The sequence below is a fragment of the Ovis canadensis genome, chromosome 24, assembly GCF_042477335.2.
Source record: "Ovis canadensis isolate MfBH-ARS-UI-01 breed Bighorn chromosome 24, ARS-UI_OviCan_v2, whole genome shotgun sequence".
In the NCBI taxonomy this organism is placed as follows: domain Eukaryota; kingdom Metazoa; phylum Chordata; class Mammalia; order Artiodactyla; family Bovidae; genus Ovis; species Ovis canadensis.
In genome coordinates this window covers 49,400,469-49,415,162 of record NC_091268.1, presented here as the reverse complement: position 1 = coordinate 49,415,162, position 14,694 = coordinate 49,400,469, and the positions used below count along the sequence as shown (strand labels likewise).

General features: G+C 49.8%; 1 protein-coding gene across 10 annotated transcripts in view; it reads left to right on the top strand.

The window, feature by feature from the left end:
• Nucleotides 1–14,694, top strand: part of STYXL1 (serine/threonine/tyrosine interacting like 1) — a 30,700-nt gene that overhangs the window by 2,287 nt on the left and 13,719 nt on the right. For 4 of the 10 annotated variants that reach the window (XM_069569400.1, XM_069569403.1, XM_069569402.1 and 1 more), the window contains exons 2-5: nt 6,237–6,340; nt 7,259–7,320; nt 8,013–8,157; nt 10,934–11,079. In XM_069569400.1, the coding sequence (XP_069425501.1) occupies nt 6,238–6,340; nt 7,259–7,320; nt 8,013–8,157; nt 10,934–11,079 (456 nt within the window). In that variant the 5' untranslated portion in view covers nt 6,237. Of the gene's footprint in view, nt 1–2,029; nt 2,307–6,236; nt 6,341–7,258; nt 7,321–8,012; nt 8,158–10,933; nt 11,080–14,694 lie in introns of those variants that run through there. The other 6 variants (XM_069569404.1, XM_069569401.1, XM_069569409.1 and 3 more) reach the window with 4 other exon arrangements.

The window sequence follows — 14,694 nt, the reverse complement described above, 5'->3', positions numbered from 1 at the left end:
GGGACCAGCTGGAAGCTGGACGTAATCACTCTTAATGTCCATTCCTTCCTTCAGGGGGCGAGAGGGGGGCTCCAGGGAGTTCTTTGTCCTGTATAGAATGGTGAGGAAGACCCCACCGTTGGAGGGGAGTTTTAACTCCAGGCCATTTTGAGCCGTGTAGCTTTCCTTCACAAAGGAGGTCTATCTAACTCAGATTTGGGGTGGAGGTGGGGGCCATGTGAGAGAGGACTTTGGAGGATGAAACATCTAAGCTGAGATGTAAAGGAAGAACAAGAGTGAGGCCGTTCAGCGCCACAGGAGGGAGAGATCCTTGCACGTGGGCTTTGGAGTTCCCAGAGGAGGGGCACTGGGAGTTGGGCGTTTAACAGTAGAAAGTGTTCAGATGGGAAAGAAAGGGAAGAGAGCCCAACGGAAAACCTGGAGGAGGGGACAGTGAACAGATCATTTCTGTTGGGAGTTGGGACATGAGAACAGTGTCCTTTATTGTATCACTGACTGTGTTCTCTTGTTAATTGTTGACCCCTGTATCTTACCACGAGAACTGAAAGCATCGTGCAGTCAGGTACTTTGATCTCTATTGTCCAGCACCTGACCAGGTTGAGAGTGGGTTTCTGAATTTGGGGAGAGTCAAGTGGTTTTAGATACAAGACTGGAAAACCCAGATTGTGCAGGGTTTACACATGTTAGCTGAGAAGTTTGTGTTTTATTCCTTGGGAAGCAAGTGTTTATCAGAGGTTTTTGTGATGCCACCAGAACTGTGTTTGAGGAAGATTAGACTGACCTTGGTATGTCAAAGATTCCAAGGGAAAAATGTGCAAGGCAGGGAGATTGTTCAGGAGGCTTATCTTCCATAGTATTTTGAGAGACTAACCTTGTTCTTCTTGCAGCTTCTGTGCTGCAAGAGTCTTAGGAGATGATAAATAATCTGAGTTTTGATGGTAGTTTTAGAAATGGGGAAGTGGGGCCAATGAGGGAGAGGGAAGAGTTGATAAGAATTGTTTGTGCCCATCTGGATTTAAATAAAAGTGCTGTGGGAACTCAGCCTGAGAGAGGTTGTGTGGAAGGAGAGCTGTGTGGAGAAAAAGTAAAGAGCTCTATTTTAGATGGGCTGAATTGGAAGTGGTGATAAATTGTCCATATAAAAGTATCAGTGGACACTTGGGGGATTACTCCAAGAGGAAGTATGGGACTGAAACCCCTGAGAGAGGCCAGGGCTGAAGTCATCCCTGTAGAGGGGAGAGTTGAGGGCACAGGAGAGAAACGGGAGTCAGATTCTCATGTTCACTGCTACATCTGGGGCTGGGACTTCTCCCCATCCCTGCCAAGTCAGTCAGCCCCTGTCAGCATTTCTAGGGCAGGGAACCCCTACCTCCCAAATTCTCTATTGGGCCATCCCCACCCAAAGTAGAGAAGTGTCCTCGTATTTCAGGGGATTCCAAAAATTGCCATATACTTTACATATGATACAGTATACAGATCTTAAGTGTGCAGTTTGGTAGTTTTGACAGTTTGTAGTCCTGTAACCACCACCCAAAACAAGCTATAGGAACATTTTCTTTATTCCAGAAAGTTCCCTTATGTCCCAGTCCCCCAGAAAATAGAAATACCTGACTTCCTGATTTCTACCACTATAGATTACTTTTTCTAGTTCTTCATTGTCTATCTTTATACACAATATAGGAAATACACTGATACCCTCCTTGCTGCACCCCCACACCAGCCCCGCACACGCACCTACACTGACCATTTTGTTCCTTGCATAGGCTTTGGAGCACAGTCATGAGCTATCAAATTTTTGCTCTTAGGTGCACATATTCTGTGCTATCTTATCTTCTCTTCAACCCTAAAATTGTACCACAAGTGAAGTATTTTACCCAAGTGAAGTATTTTAAATCTTTCAGATCCTTAAAATGAAGAATTAGAAAGATGTTAATTGTCCAACCTGTATGAGAGTTTTATTTTCCTCTAGGGAACCTAGAATATTGGAAAATGGGGACGTAAATGTTTAAATAGAGCTATGTTTATATAGCTTAATTTTCAGTCGTGGCCCATCCCTGCTGGGCATCAAAGGACTTGGCTTTTCAAGTTACGTGCCAGCAGAGCAGCCGGGAGGCGGTGGACTGGTGACAGCAGAGGCAGCCTGAAGGTGCTGGCCAGGAGCTCCCATGAGCTGAGATGCTGATGGGGGCAGTTCTGAGTTGGGAGCAGAGGCTTCAGTCCCCCGGGCCAGCCAGAGGTCAGAGAAGTGAAAACAAAGCTGGGTCCAGAGCTTGGACATGTCCAGGAACCCATGTCAGGAGCAGAAGGTGAGGCACAAGCCTGGCTGAGCACCTCATCAGTATTTGTTTTATGGTTCTATATAAAAGTTTGATATCAAAATATTCTTAGGACCTAAATGGTGGAGCCAAGAACCTCTCATACCCTTCAGAGTTTGGAGCAGGAATTCCCTGGTGGTCCAGTGATTAGGACTCCATGTTTCCACTGCCAGGGGCGCAGGTTCGATCCCGAGTCGGGGAACTACGATGCCTCATGACGCTCAGTGTAGCCAAAAAAAAGACAAACAAGTGTGGAGTTGGGCTGGAAGGGCTGTTTGCTGTGTCCAGGCCTCTGCCTGCCCAGTCCAGGGGCGCTCCTCACTGTGGCTCACAAGGCTGCGTCTTCTCTCAGGAGTGTGCAGTTAGGGTCAGGATGTGCATACCCTCCTGAAGGTTGCCAGCAGGTGAGGCAGATCTTGCCTCACAAGTAAGAGTGCACCCTTTGGGAAGGAGAGATGTCCGAAGGAGCTGACTCCTGGGGCTAGACTAGGTTTCTACCTGGAAGCCCAGAGACAGTCTGTTAGCTAGTGAATGAAGAGATGGAGGTTGTCATGGGGAGAAGCAGGTGGGAGGGTGAGGATGGACTCAGAGGGATCAACGAGGTATGTTAAGAGCCAGCTTTTAGGTTGGCTTCATGAAGCTTGGGGACGACACAGAGTCCATCCTCTTTCCCTGATGCTCACCACCTCCAAAGTGGCCTGAGATCAGGACTTTCAGAGGCAGAGGACCTGGGGGGATGAGTTGGGAGGTCCTTTAGGAGGGATCTGTGTGTGGCATCTAGGTGTATGGCATTAGGTCAGGATGGGCCCATTGGTGAAGGCAGGTATGGTGACTGGTAATAATGTATTCGTTAAACACATGCTGATTGAGCATTGGTCTGCATCAGAAATCCTGGGCCCTGTGTGGGGATACCGCAGTGAACAAGAAGGGCAAGGTCCCCACTCTTATGAGCCATACATCCCACTGTGAGGAGACTGATGATAAAAATAAGCAAATAAGTGACTACAGGAGAAGACAATGAACTCATGCTTCACAAAGATCACCCTGCCTGCCATGTGAAGTTTAGACTATAGGGAGAAAGCAGAAGCAAGAAGCCCAATTGGCAAGTACTGTGTCCTTGGCAGAGAGATGCAAGTACTTTGGTCTAGAATGTTAGCCCTGGAGATGGGCTTGGAATATATATATTTAGGTGTTGTTGCTTAGTCACTAAGTCATGTCTGACTCTTTTGGAACCCCATGGACTGTAACCCACCAGGCTCCTCTGTCCATGGGTTTTCCAGGCAAGAATACTGGAGTGGCTTGGCATTTCCTTCGCCAGGGGATCTTCCCGACCCAGGGCTCAAGCCTGCATCTCCTGCGTTGGCAGCCAGGTTCTTTACCACCAAGCCACCTGGGAAGCCCAAGATATTTAGGTAGTAGAGCTAATAGATGGGAGCTAATGGGAGGGAAATGAGGGATTAGACACGTGACCTCGAGTAACTTGGTGGATAATGGTGCTGTTTATTGAGACAGGGAAGACTAAAAGACAAGAAGATATTGGAGACGTGGGCTTGTGTAATTTAAACCTTCTTTTCTGGCTACATTATACTTGAGCTACCTATTAGGCATCCACATGGAGCCTGGAGCTCAGTGGAGAGGTCAAGTAGAGGCTATGATTTGGGAGTCATTGGTATACAGGGTGTATTCAAGGGACTGGATGAATCCCCCAGACTCTAGAGGAGTGGTGGTTGTCAACTAACGGTGACTTTGCCCTTCTTGCAGGGGACATTTGGTGACATCTGGAAACACTTGTAATTGAAGGGTGGGAGTTGGTCCTGGCATCTACTGGTAGAGGCTGGGGATCCTGCTAAACATCCTGTGGTGTATAGCTCAGCCCCACCACCAAGAACTACCTGGCCCCGCACGTCAGTGGTGCCAAGGCCGAGAAGCTCTGTCCCAGAGTGAGAGTAGAGGTAGAGAAGAGAGGAGACGGCTGTGTCTGAGGGTGTGCTCGTGGGGAGAGTTGGAGCCATCTGCGAGGGAAGCGGGAAGCCCAGAGAGTGGGGGGTCCTGGGAGCGGGGAGTGTTTGGGGAAGGAGGCATTCAAGCGGGTTACAGAGGAATGACTAAATGGGTTAGGCAGGAGGAGTATTTGTGATGACCTTGATAAGAGCAGGTTCTGTGGTTTGGGGTTGGAAGTTCCAGGGGAGAAGTTTGTACCAATAGCTAACAATTACCGAGCACTTCCTCCCTGCTCAGAATGTCTTCCATGTGTAATTTCATGATAATACGATTTTTACCCCCATTTTACAGAGGCAGAAACTGAGGCACAGAAAGGCTAATTATTCCCTGAGGACAGGCAGCCAAGAATAAGTGGTGCAACAAGGGTTCAGACTAGAGTTCAGAGGTGAGGAAGTGGAGGCCGTGTAGACATAAAAAGGTCTCAGCTGACAAAGGGAGCAGAGATAGGCAGAGAGGACGCTGGCATGCCACTGGGAACGACCTACATGGAGATCGAAAGTGATGATGTTGGAGGGGAGGCTGAGAACTGAGGTGCTGGAGGAGGCGAGAAGGTTCCAGGGCCCAAGACGAGGGGTTAGCCTTTCTGGGGAGCATTGTATTGGTAATCCTGAAGTGGACCCTAACTGTCCACTTGAGCAAGATTGTCCCTGGACTTGACTGGCCTGCAGAGGTCTGCTGGCTGCTCTTGGTCACTCCCACCCCAGCTAAAAGGTAACCTCCTTGCAGGAAGCTGCTGCACAGGCCCAGCCTTCCCCGCTCAGTGTCCAGGGGGCAGCAGAGACAGTCGCACCCAGGAACCAAGAGCAGCCCTGTAAGCAGGAGCCACAGCCCAGGCTGGCCGGGCAGTTCTGTCAGTACAAGTGAGCGATGCGCCACCTTCCAGGAAGCACCACAGTCTTTACAATAAGCCCACAAGGCCCCCACAAGGGACCTGCATCAGCCTCCCCAGGGTCTTCATCATCACTCTCCTCCCACTGCCGTCAGCCCAGGCTCCTTTGGAAACCTCAGGTGCTAAGTTCCCTCCTGCTCCCAGAAGTATCCCCACCTCCTTCATCCTCTCTGTCTCCTCCACCTGCTTAAGTCTTGCCTAACCTCCTGTCTCCGCAATCACATCTCAGACAGCCCTTCTCTGACCACTCATCCCCGCCGACTAGGCGAGGCCCTCCTGTTGGCACCTCCTGTGGCACTGGATGCTGACCCTTTTATAATGCTTTCCCTGCTTAATGAAGTATTTTTTTGTCCAATGTCTGCATTCCAGCCTAGACTGTAACCTTCGTGAGGGTAGGTCTAGATGACCACAGCTATTTCCAGTGCCTGGCACTTAGTAGGTGTTCAGTGATGATTTACTGAAAGAAGAAATGAATTGGTGACTGTTTTACAACCTGTTCCATTCAGATACATTGTGTGCAATGTTTATCTCCCCTACACACGTTTCACTTTAAGTTTTTAAAGTTTCCTTGATCACTTTGGTGATTATTTTCACCTTTGTTTGAACACATGTTAAGAAAGTTTAATTATCTTACTTGGTAGTCATTCGTCTAAAATAGAAAGATGTACTAAGCTTTTGGGCTTCCCTGATAGCTCAGTTGGTAAAGAATTTGCCTGCCATGCAGGAGACCGTGGTTAGATTGCTGGGTTGGGAAGATCCACTGGAGAAGGAATAGGCTACCCACGCCCATATTCTTGGGCTTCCCCTGTGGCTCAGCTAGTAAAGAATCCACCTGCAATGCGGGAGACTTGGGTTCAATCCCTGGGTTGGGAAGATCCCCTGGAGAAGGGAAAGGCTACCCACTCAATAATATTCTGGCCTGGAGAATTCCATGGACTGAATAGTCCATGAGGTCACAAAGAGTCGGACACAACTGAGCGACTTTCACTTCACTAAGCTTTTATTAATACGTTATCGATTCTTTCCTGTAGGATGACTGGTTTGGTTTTGTGTGAACCAACAGAGCTTTACAACATCTTGAATCAGGTCACAAAACTATCCAGATTAACTGAACCCAACTACCTCTGTTTATTGGGTAAGTACTTTATTTATGGCTGGGTAGGTCTTAGCTGTGCCAGGTGGGATCTCCCATTGAGGTGGGCAGACTCTCTGGTTGTAGCGTGCGGGCTTAATTGTTCCACAGCATGCGGAATCTTAGGGACTGAACCTGCACCCCCTGCTTTGGAAGAGGGCTTCTTAACCACTGGACCACCCGGGAAGTCCCAGTTTCACTTGTTTTTAAACCAGATAGACCGTGTCTCTGACCTTTGCTCAAGACTATGCGATGAAGATTCACTTATGTTGTTGCATGGAGCTAGAGTGTAGTCAGTTCATTTTTGTTATTAGATCATGTTAGAGATAAACAAAGGGGAAGACAGGATTTAATCGGTAGTGTGCTATCGCAATAGGGAGGAGCCCCAAGTGAACAGGACTCCAGTTTGCACAGAGGCCTTTGCGATGGAGAGTGAGGGAGTAGAGAGGGAGAACGTGGGGCTCAGAGGCAGGGAAGTGAAAAACTACAAACTGGGTGGAAGTTGGACCATGCGAAACCCAAGGGGGCTTGCTAACTGGTGCTGATCGAAGTTAGGCTCTTACCCTTCTCAGAGGCGGGGGACAGGGACCCTGTCTTCAGGTGCCAGCTGGAGCAAGCAGTAAGTTCTTTGGTGGCCTTGAGTGTCCTCAGGCAGGCACTTCACAAGGGCTGAAGTCAGCCTTGGATGTACTCTTCAGCTGTTTCTGAAGGTAAAGATGTCTTCAGATGTCTGTAGCTTTTTTCCCCCATTGATTTTTAACTTCTTTACAAATTCTGGATACAAGATTTTGTTAGTTATTTGTATTAGAGCTATTTTCTCTGTTTCTGGCTCATCATTTTACTTTAATGTATTTTAATGCTCTTGTTGGTCACGTGTTCCTTTGCAAAAGCAGTTACTCATTTGATACGTTTCCTTTTGAGATGTGCGGTCCAAATGGGAGTATGATGAAAGCCACGTGATTACAGCCCTCCTCGTGAAGAAGGTATACCGACAAGAGTCCGATTGTGGGGCAGATGGGCTGCCTTACTGGAGGGCCGGAAGAACGGGAGATTTTATCCGAGGTCCAAGAGGGGGCACCTCCTACTGGACACTGTGGGCGGCAGGGCAGGACCCCGTGTGTCCACCACGAGGGTCTCTGACACTGTCACTCACTCCCTGAGGCCTCTCCCTGTCCCCCGTGGGCAACAGCTTCATTAAGCAAATGTTGATTTCATTCTTTGATGGGCCAGGCAGTGTTATGGACCCTGGGCTTGTGACTTTTGCCCATTCAAGCCTGTCTGCTTACTGCCCTCTTCATGGCGGATTTTGGATTTGGTCTCCATCGCCCACACCCTTCTCCAGAGGGTGTCAGTAGTTCCGGTGGCCACGGCTGCCCTCTCAGCACCTGTGCCAAGGCTCCTAATTGGCTGTGGGCTGGCCACTAGACCACTGTTCTTTGCTAGGCTATCATCTCTGGTCCAGTCAGCCGTGGACAGCTTCTCCCAGGAGGGACCATGGGTGTGGAAGACTCTTGGAACGTGGCAGCCTCTCTGGTCCACTCTCAGAGTTTCCAGGCCCTAGTGTAGTCAAGGAAGGGGACGCTGTCCCACCTGGGCTCCTCCCAGTGCTGGTGTGCAGGGCGTGTGGACTCAGCCTAACCCACCTACCAACAGGCTTCTCCGGTGGTTTCTTTAGAGGGCAGGCAAATACCTAATCCCGGAGTCTGTGGATCTGGAGTGTGTGGAATACTGTGTGATATACGATAACAACACCATCTCCCCGGAGCTAATGCTGAAAGACGACGGCAGTGATGATGACGGCGCTGACGACGGCAAGCACAGTGAGTCTGTACCAGAGCAGCGAGAAGAGTTAAGTTACCGAGCGCTTTTGCTGCATGCCGGGAGCTCTGCCTGGGCCACCCCTACAGAGCAGCCCGATGGAGACGGCAGTGTCAGAACCTGGGAAGGGTCTGGGATGTTTCCTTCTTTGCAAGGTGACAAGCAAGCCTGCCGTGGTTTTGTGGATGCTGGCGCAAGACCTGAGGCTCCTGGCTCAGAAATAAAAGACTTTATTTCTCAGAGCAATAGAAGTAGCCAGAAAGCAGTGGGTGGTGTTGTTAGCGAACTCTGAGCTTAGGGGGCCTAAATCTTTTCTAACAAACATGCAGAAAGCCTGCCTGCCCTTGACTCTGGAGGGAGGAACTGTCTCTATCAACCAAGGCTGTTTATTACACAGATATCCTTGAAAAGCCAGCGCCTTTGTTCAAAGGACATGTAGAAACACGAAAGGCTGTGGAGAGTTGTCTCCTAGTAAGTAACGTCTCTGTTTTATAGAGGAGGAAATTGGAGTCCAGGAAGGTGAAATAACTCATTCCCCATGTTTGGGGCCGTGGGTTTCTACTGCTGTGTAACAAATTACCCCCAAACTCAGTAGTTTAATACCATAATCATTAGTTGTCTGCTTGTTTCTGTGGAATTTGGGAGCACTTAGCTGGGAGTTTCTCACCTGTCCTGAGGCTGTAGACATGACGTCAGCCAGACTGCTGTCCCAAGGAGGTGAGATGGGGCCAGGATGACATGGCTCTGAGATGGTCACTCCCATGGGAATACCCGGGAGTCCTCCATTCCTTACTGCACGGACCTCCACAGATGGCTGCTTAGATGGCCTCATGACAGGGCAGCTGGTTTCCCCCGAGGGAGTGGGCCAAGACAGAGGGAGAGAAGGGGACAGCCGCGCCCCTATTTATGACCTGCTCTTGAGACAGAAATACTAGGTCACATTCTGTTCATTAGAAGCAAGTCACTGAGTACAGCTACCCCTACAGGCTGCTGCTGCTGCTAAGTCACTTTAGTCCAACTCTACGACCCCATAGACGGCAGCCCACCAGGCTCCCCCGTCCCTGGGATTCTCCAGGCAAGAACGCTGGAGCGTGTTGCCATTTCCTTCTCCAACCCCTATAGGAGAGGGGAATTAAACTAAAGGGAAGCATTTGAAAGTGTTTGCGGGAAGAGTTTTTAAACCACCACACGTAGTAAGTGGTGGGGCCAGGATTCAAACCCAGGCAGTCTGGCTCTGTCTGGTCTCCCACGGCTTGAATGGTGATCCTGGAGAACACTCACTTCATCCTCGAGCTGGACCATGGCCAGTTCCGGCCTGCTTCACTGAGGCTCTGCTGCGTTCTCCATTCAGCCCCTGCTTTGGGCTGACCACGCATTGCTGCCGCTTGCCCGCTCAGTGCCTGATGGGGTGGATGAGTTCCATGGGCTGGGCATTCATACCAGTGGCCACTGGGTGGCGGTAGGCTTCCACCTGTAATAACACCAGTTTTCTCAGGAGGCCCTTAGCCAGGAAATTGTCCCCTCTTTGCTACAGTCAAACCTGGTCTGCAATCCTAGGATTGTTGGCTGAAGCCTAAGTCTTAGGAAATGGTGGTCAGTGAAAACAATCCCCTCTACTCTCTGTGCCTGACCTCACTTTAGCACTATGGAGCCACCATCCGCACTCGGTAAAAAATCACAGTCACAGAACAACAAAACCCAAAACCACACACTGATAATTTGCTTACTCAGGGAAGAGTGCACAGTCAGGGACACCTGCAGCAGCCAATGGCTCGATGGCCACAGTGTTCTTTGTTTACTGATGTGGCAAGCAACATTCTTCGTCCATAGTGTCTAGCAGAGAGAAGCTAAAGATGTGCACGCAAAACCTTGTACACGGGTGTTCCTGGCAGTCTTATAATAGGCACAAAATGGAAACACCTGAAATATTCATCAGCAGATCAGTGGATAAACCAAAGGTGGAGAGCCACACAGAGGAATATTATTCAGCTACGAAAAAGGCTGGAGTGCTGACGCTTGCTGCAACACAGATGAAGTTTGACAACATCATGCCCAGGGAAAGCAACCAGACGCAAAACACCACATTTATATAATTCCATTTCTAGAAAATGTCCAAAACAGGTCAAGCCATAAGAAATTAGGTTAGAGGTTGCTTAGAGCTGAATGTTTGCAGGGAAGTGAGGAATGAAACCCTATAACTGGTACGTGGTTTCTTTCGGAGGGGATGAAAATGTGCAGTGATGGTTTCACAACTGTGAATACACTAAAAACATTCATTTCTATACTTTAAATGGATGAATTGTGTGGTACATCATTTATGATATTGTATATGCACAGACGTGGCTCAGCTGGTAAAGAATCCCCCTGAAATGTGGGAGACCTGGGTTCGATCCCTGGGTTGGGAGGATCCCCCGGAGGAGGGAAAGGCTCCCCACACCAGTATGCTGGCCTGGAGAATTCCGTGAACTGTACAGTCCACGGACACGACTGTACACGACCGAGCGACTGTCGCTTTCATAGACACGTGCGCATTTCGCTTACGTTGGATCGTCCTTCCTTGCAACAACATGGAAATGAAAATGAAATCTTGGAGTTTACAAAGATCAGCTTTCTTGGTGGCGAATTGCTTTTTAAATTTTAATTGTAGCTTTCATCTCTGTTTATATTCGCTTCAGTTTCCTCGATAGCTGTTTTCCAGAGTGGAGTGCCTGTCCACTGGGCCTCTAGGCAAACGGTGAACACACAGGGGACAGTCACCTCTTTGGTCTCTGCTCTTAGGATTAGCGCTTGGAGCGGCTGTTGAGTGCGGCAGAACCCTGACCCACCTCACGCGCCACCCCGTCCTTATCCTGAGAGGAGGCTTCGAGCGCTTCTCGGCCATGTATCACTTCTTACGGACACAGAAGATCATCTGGATGCCTCAGGCAAGCTGTGTACTGAGCGCGGGCAGGCTCGGGCAGGAGCGGGGCCTTTCCCTGGGGGCCGAAGGGGTGGCGAGCAGGGCTGGAGAAGCAGGAGGAGGCAGATGGTGTGGAAAAGGTGGAAGAGATGTTGACGATGGCTTGGGAAGGAACTCGGGCAGCCAGGAGGTCCAGTCCAGTCCAGTGTGATGAATTTATGAGACGGAGGCAGGAGCCAGTGTGGTGTTTCATCGATGGGGCCAGTTTAGAGAGCAGGGATCCGTGGCGGGGGCTTCTGGGTGTTGGGTCGTGGTCAAAGCCACACAGGCAGGGCCATCCTTAGCTGTCTGGCCTCACAAACCCTGGCTGGGTCCAGAGGATACAGCGAAAGGGTGAGATAGCAGCCCCTGCCTACAAGGATTCCTTTGTCTACTGGCGGAGACAAGGGTTGTAACCAGGTGTGGCCAAGGTGTTACACAAGGTGTCAGGAGCCAAACCAGAGGATGAATAAGGTGAGCACTGGGCGACAGTGACAGGCAGACGGGGGCGCTCCCTGGGGGAATTTTATAGCATCTGGTTTCTTGAAGAGTCAGAATGAAATGGAATGTGAACCTGCAGGGGTTTCATTCTTTCTAGCAATTACTTCAGCTGTGCTCTCACTCGCCGCGGGCAGCATCACGGGCCCATACCATACTTTCAGACCACTCTCGGTTATCAGAAATTTCAGTTTCGTCGTACTATAAAACAACTGGAGAAATGTGCCTAGGAACTGGAATTTGGTGATAGGAAGGATTTCCACCTGATGCGAAGAGCTGACTCATTGGAAAAGACCCTGATGCTGGGAAAGATTGAGGGCAGGAGGAGAAGGGGACGACAGAGGATGAGAGGGTTGGATGGCATCACTGACTCAATGGACATGGGTCTGAACAAGCTCCAGGAGTTGGTGATGGACAGGGAGGCCTGGTGTGCTGCAGTCCATGGGGTCACAAAGAGTCGGACACGACTGAGCGACTGAACAACAAGGAATTATTGTTACAGATTTTTTTAGGTTGTGATGACATTATTATGGCTATGTTTCTGAGAACGTGAGTCTCTATCTCTTAGAGATACATAATGAGATATTTATAATTAAAATAACATGATGTCTAGAATTTCCTTCAAAATAATCTGAGGCGGGTCAGCAAGTTGGAGGTATATATGAAACGAAATGGGCCATTAGTTGGTAATGAATGTTTGCTGAAGGGCGAGAGATCCAGGAGTTTGTTACATCATTCTCTCTACTTTTGTGTACTTTTGAAATAATTTTTTAAAAAGGAATAAAACAGTCCAGTTCAAGCTAGGCTAGCTTAACGTTCTAGTCTCAACTCACGCCTTCTTCTCCCTTCCCGGAGCTGGGTAGCCTTCCATTGTCTGCAGGCTCGGGACTGGGAATGGGGAGGAGTGTAGGGTAGCCTCAGGGATACCTCCTTACTTCCCCTCTTCCGGTCCTGGTCCCTTTGGTGCTGGGGGTCCATGTGGGCCCTGTCTTGTGTGACTGGCTGCTTATCAGTGGTGGGGATGTGCCCTCTTCTCATCCTGCCCCGCCTGGTTCTGTGTGCCACAGATGATGGCCTTTGAGGCTGGTTTCCTTTCCATCTGGTACCAAGGATCCTTCAGAGAGAGCCAGCTGAGAATTCCTGACAGGAATACCTGCCAGGTCCCTTCCCTTCCATTGGCAGCTCACGACCTCCCACCCTGTCCACATTCCTTCACCTGAAGCCCAGAATGAGCCCCCGGAGGGGGTGATGGTAGGAATGAGGCTGCTCCTGGCCTTGCTGGCACGGCTGCTCCAGCCAGCCTGTGTGAAAAGGCGAGGACCCACGCCTGGGGTCATACCTGTTCCCAAACGCAGGGTATACGTGTGCTGCTCTCCAGGTGACGTCCTCACCTTCCACTGGGCTGTGAGTCTTGGCTCAGCAGCTATACAGCCAGTCTTCCCGGGTCCCTCCAGACGCCCCTCTTTGCCCCCAGAGGGGCATCCTTACTGGCTTTGTGGTGATGAGAGGGGCTCTTTCTTGTCTGCAAACCTCACATGCTCATAGCTCCCCTTCTGCGCACTCACGCTCCAGGTGCGCAGGCTTCAGCGGTTGCAGTGCACGGGCTTAGTCACTGTGTGGCCTGTGGGATCTTCCCAGACCAGGGCTCAAACCCATGTCCTCTGCGTTGGCAGGCAGGTTCTTAACCACTGGATCCCCAGGAAAGCCCCTTTATTTTTCTTGTAAAGCTTTAGGAAGGTGGAACTGGCATAGGTTAAAACAGCACATATTTACAATGTACAGTTTGGTCAGTTTTGACATGTATACACCTGAGACTGGTCCTTGCCCCAGTCTTCTTAAGTAGTTTGGGAAGAGGGATGGGGCGGCGGCTGGTGGTATCTAGCAGGGCCTGGACAGGTGAGTTCTATGCTGCTTGTTCGAGGCCTTCATAGGATGTACTTTCCTAGACTGGCTTCTCCCTACTTTGGGACTTTTGTTACTAATTCAGGGGCAAGAACGAAAGCCCCACTCCCTTCCTGTTATGTGTTTTGACACGTTGTGAAGCAGACGTGTCTCTGCTGCTCCCCAAGGAACTCCCACCAGGGGGATGGAGGCAAGGAGTTTAGACTCTGAGATGGCCCCTCTACTTTAGACCGAGTGACTGCTAATTTCCTGTTTTATATGTTGTTGTCTAGTCGCTAAGTCATGTCCGACTATTTGTGAACCAGTGGACTGTAGCCGTGTCGGGGGAAGGCAGTGGGCTCAAGTTGGACATGTTAGTTTGTGATACTGGTTTCTTTTACATTTGTCAATGTGGTTGTCAAAACTGTGTCCTCTAGAATTAATAGGCAGTGGCTGTTTAGAGCAGAGCATGTTTTTACCCATGTCACACCCACTCCCCCATGGCCCTTAAAACTACTGGGAAAGGAAGCTGGTTCGAAAGCATCAGGAAGAGCCTTGACAGATTTGTGGTGAGAGTGAGTGAGATTATCCACATGAAACCAGGAGGAGTTCACTTGGCTCCAGCAAGCTGAGCATCCTGAGGGGGTGGTCACCCTGAACCCTAGGGAGCGCTTTGGGTCACATTTGCAGATAGTGGGTCTGCCTGCCTGCATGTGGAAGGGCCAAATGTCTCACAGACTTGGGGGTTGACTCGGAGAGGTGTCTGCTCATTGATAAAAAAGCTTTTGAGGTCAACGGTTTCAGAGGAATGTGGGCTGGTGGTGGGTTCACTGGGAGGGGCGGTGTGCTGAAGCCAGAAGGCTCTGAAAGCCTCAGGTGGACTGCACACTAGCTTGAGGTCTTGAGATGTTGTTTCTGAGTCGAACTTGGAGCCAGAGGTGGTTCAGAACTGGTTTGACCTTTAAAATTATATTGGTTAGCATTTCCTATGGAAAACTGATGAAAAAAGGGGGGTTTCTAAACAGTTTGAACATTCTTTGGCATTGCCCTGCTTTGGGATTGGAATTGACCTTTTTTCAGTCCTGTGGCCACTGCTGAGTTTTCCAAATGTGATGCTGAAGCGGAAACTCCAATACTTTGGCCAACGATGCAAAGAGCCAACTCATTGGAAAAGACCCTGATGCTGAGAAAGATTGAAGGCAAAAGGAGAAGAGGGCAGCCA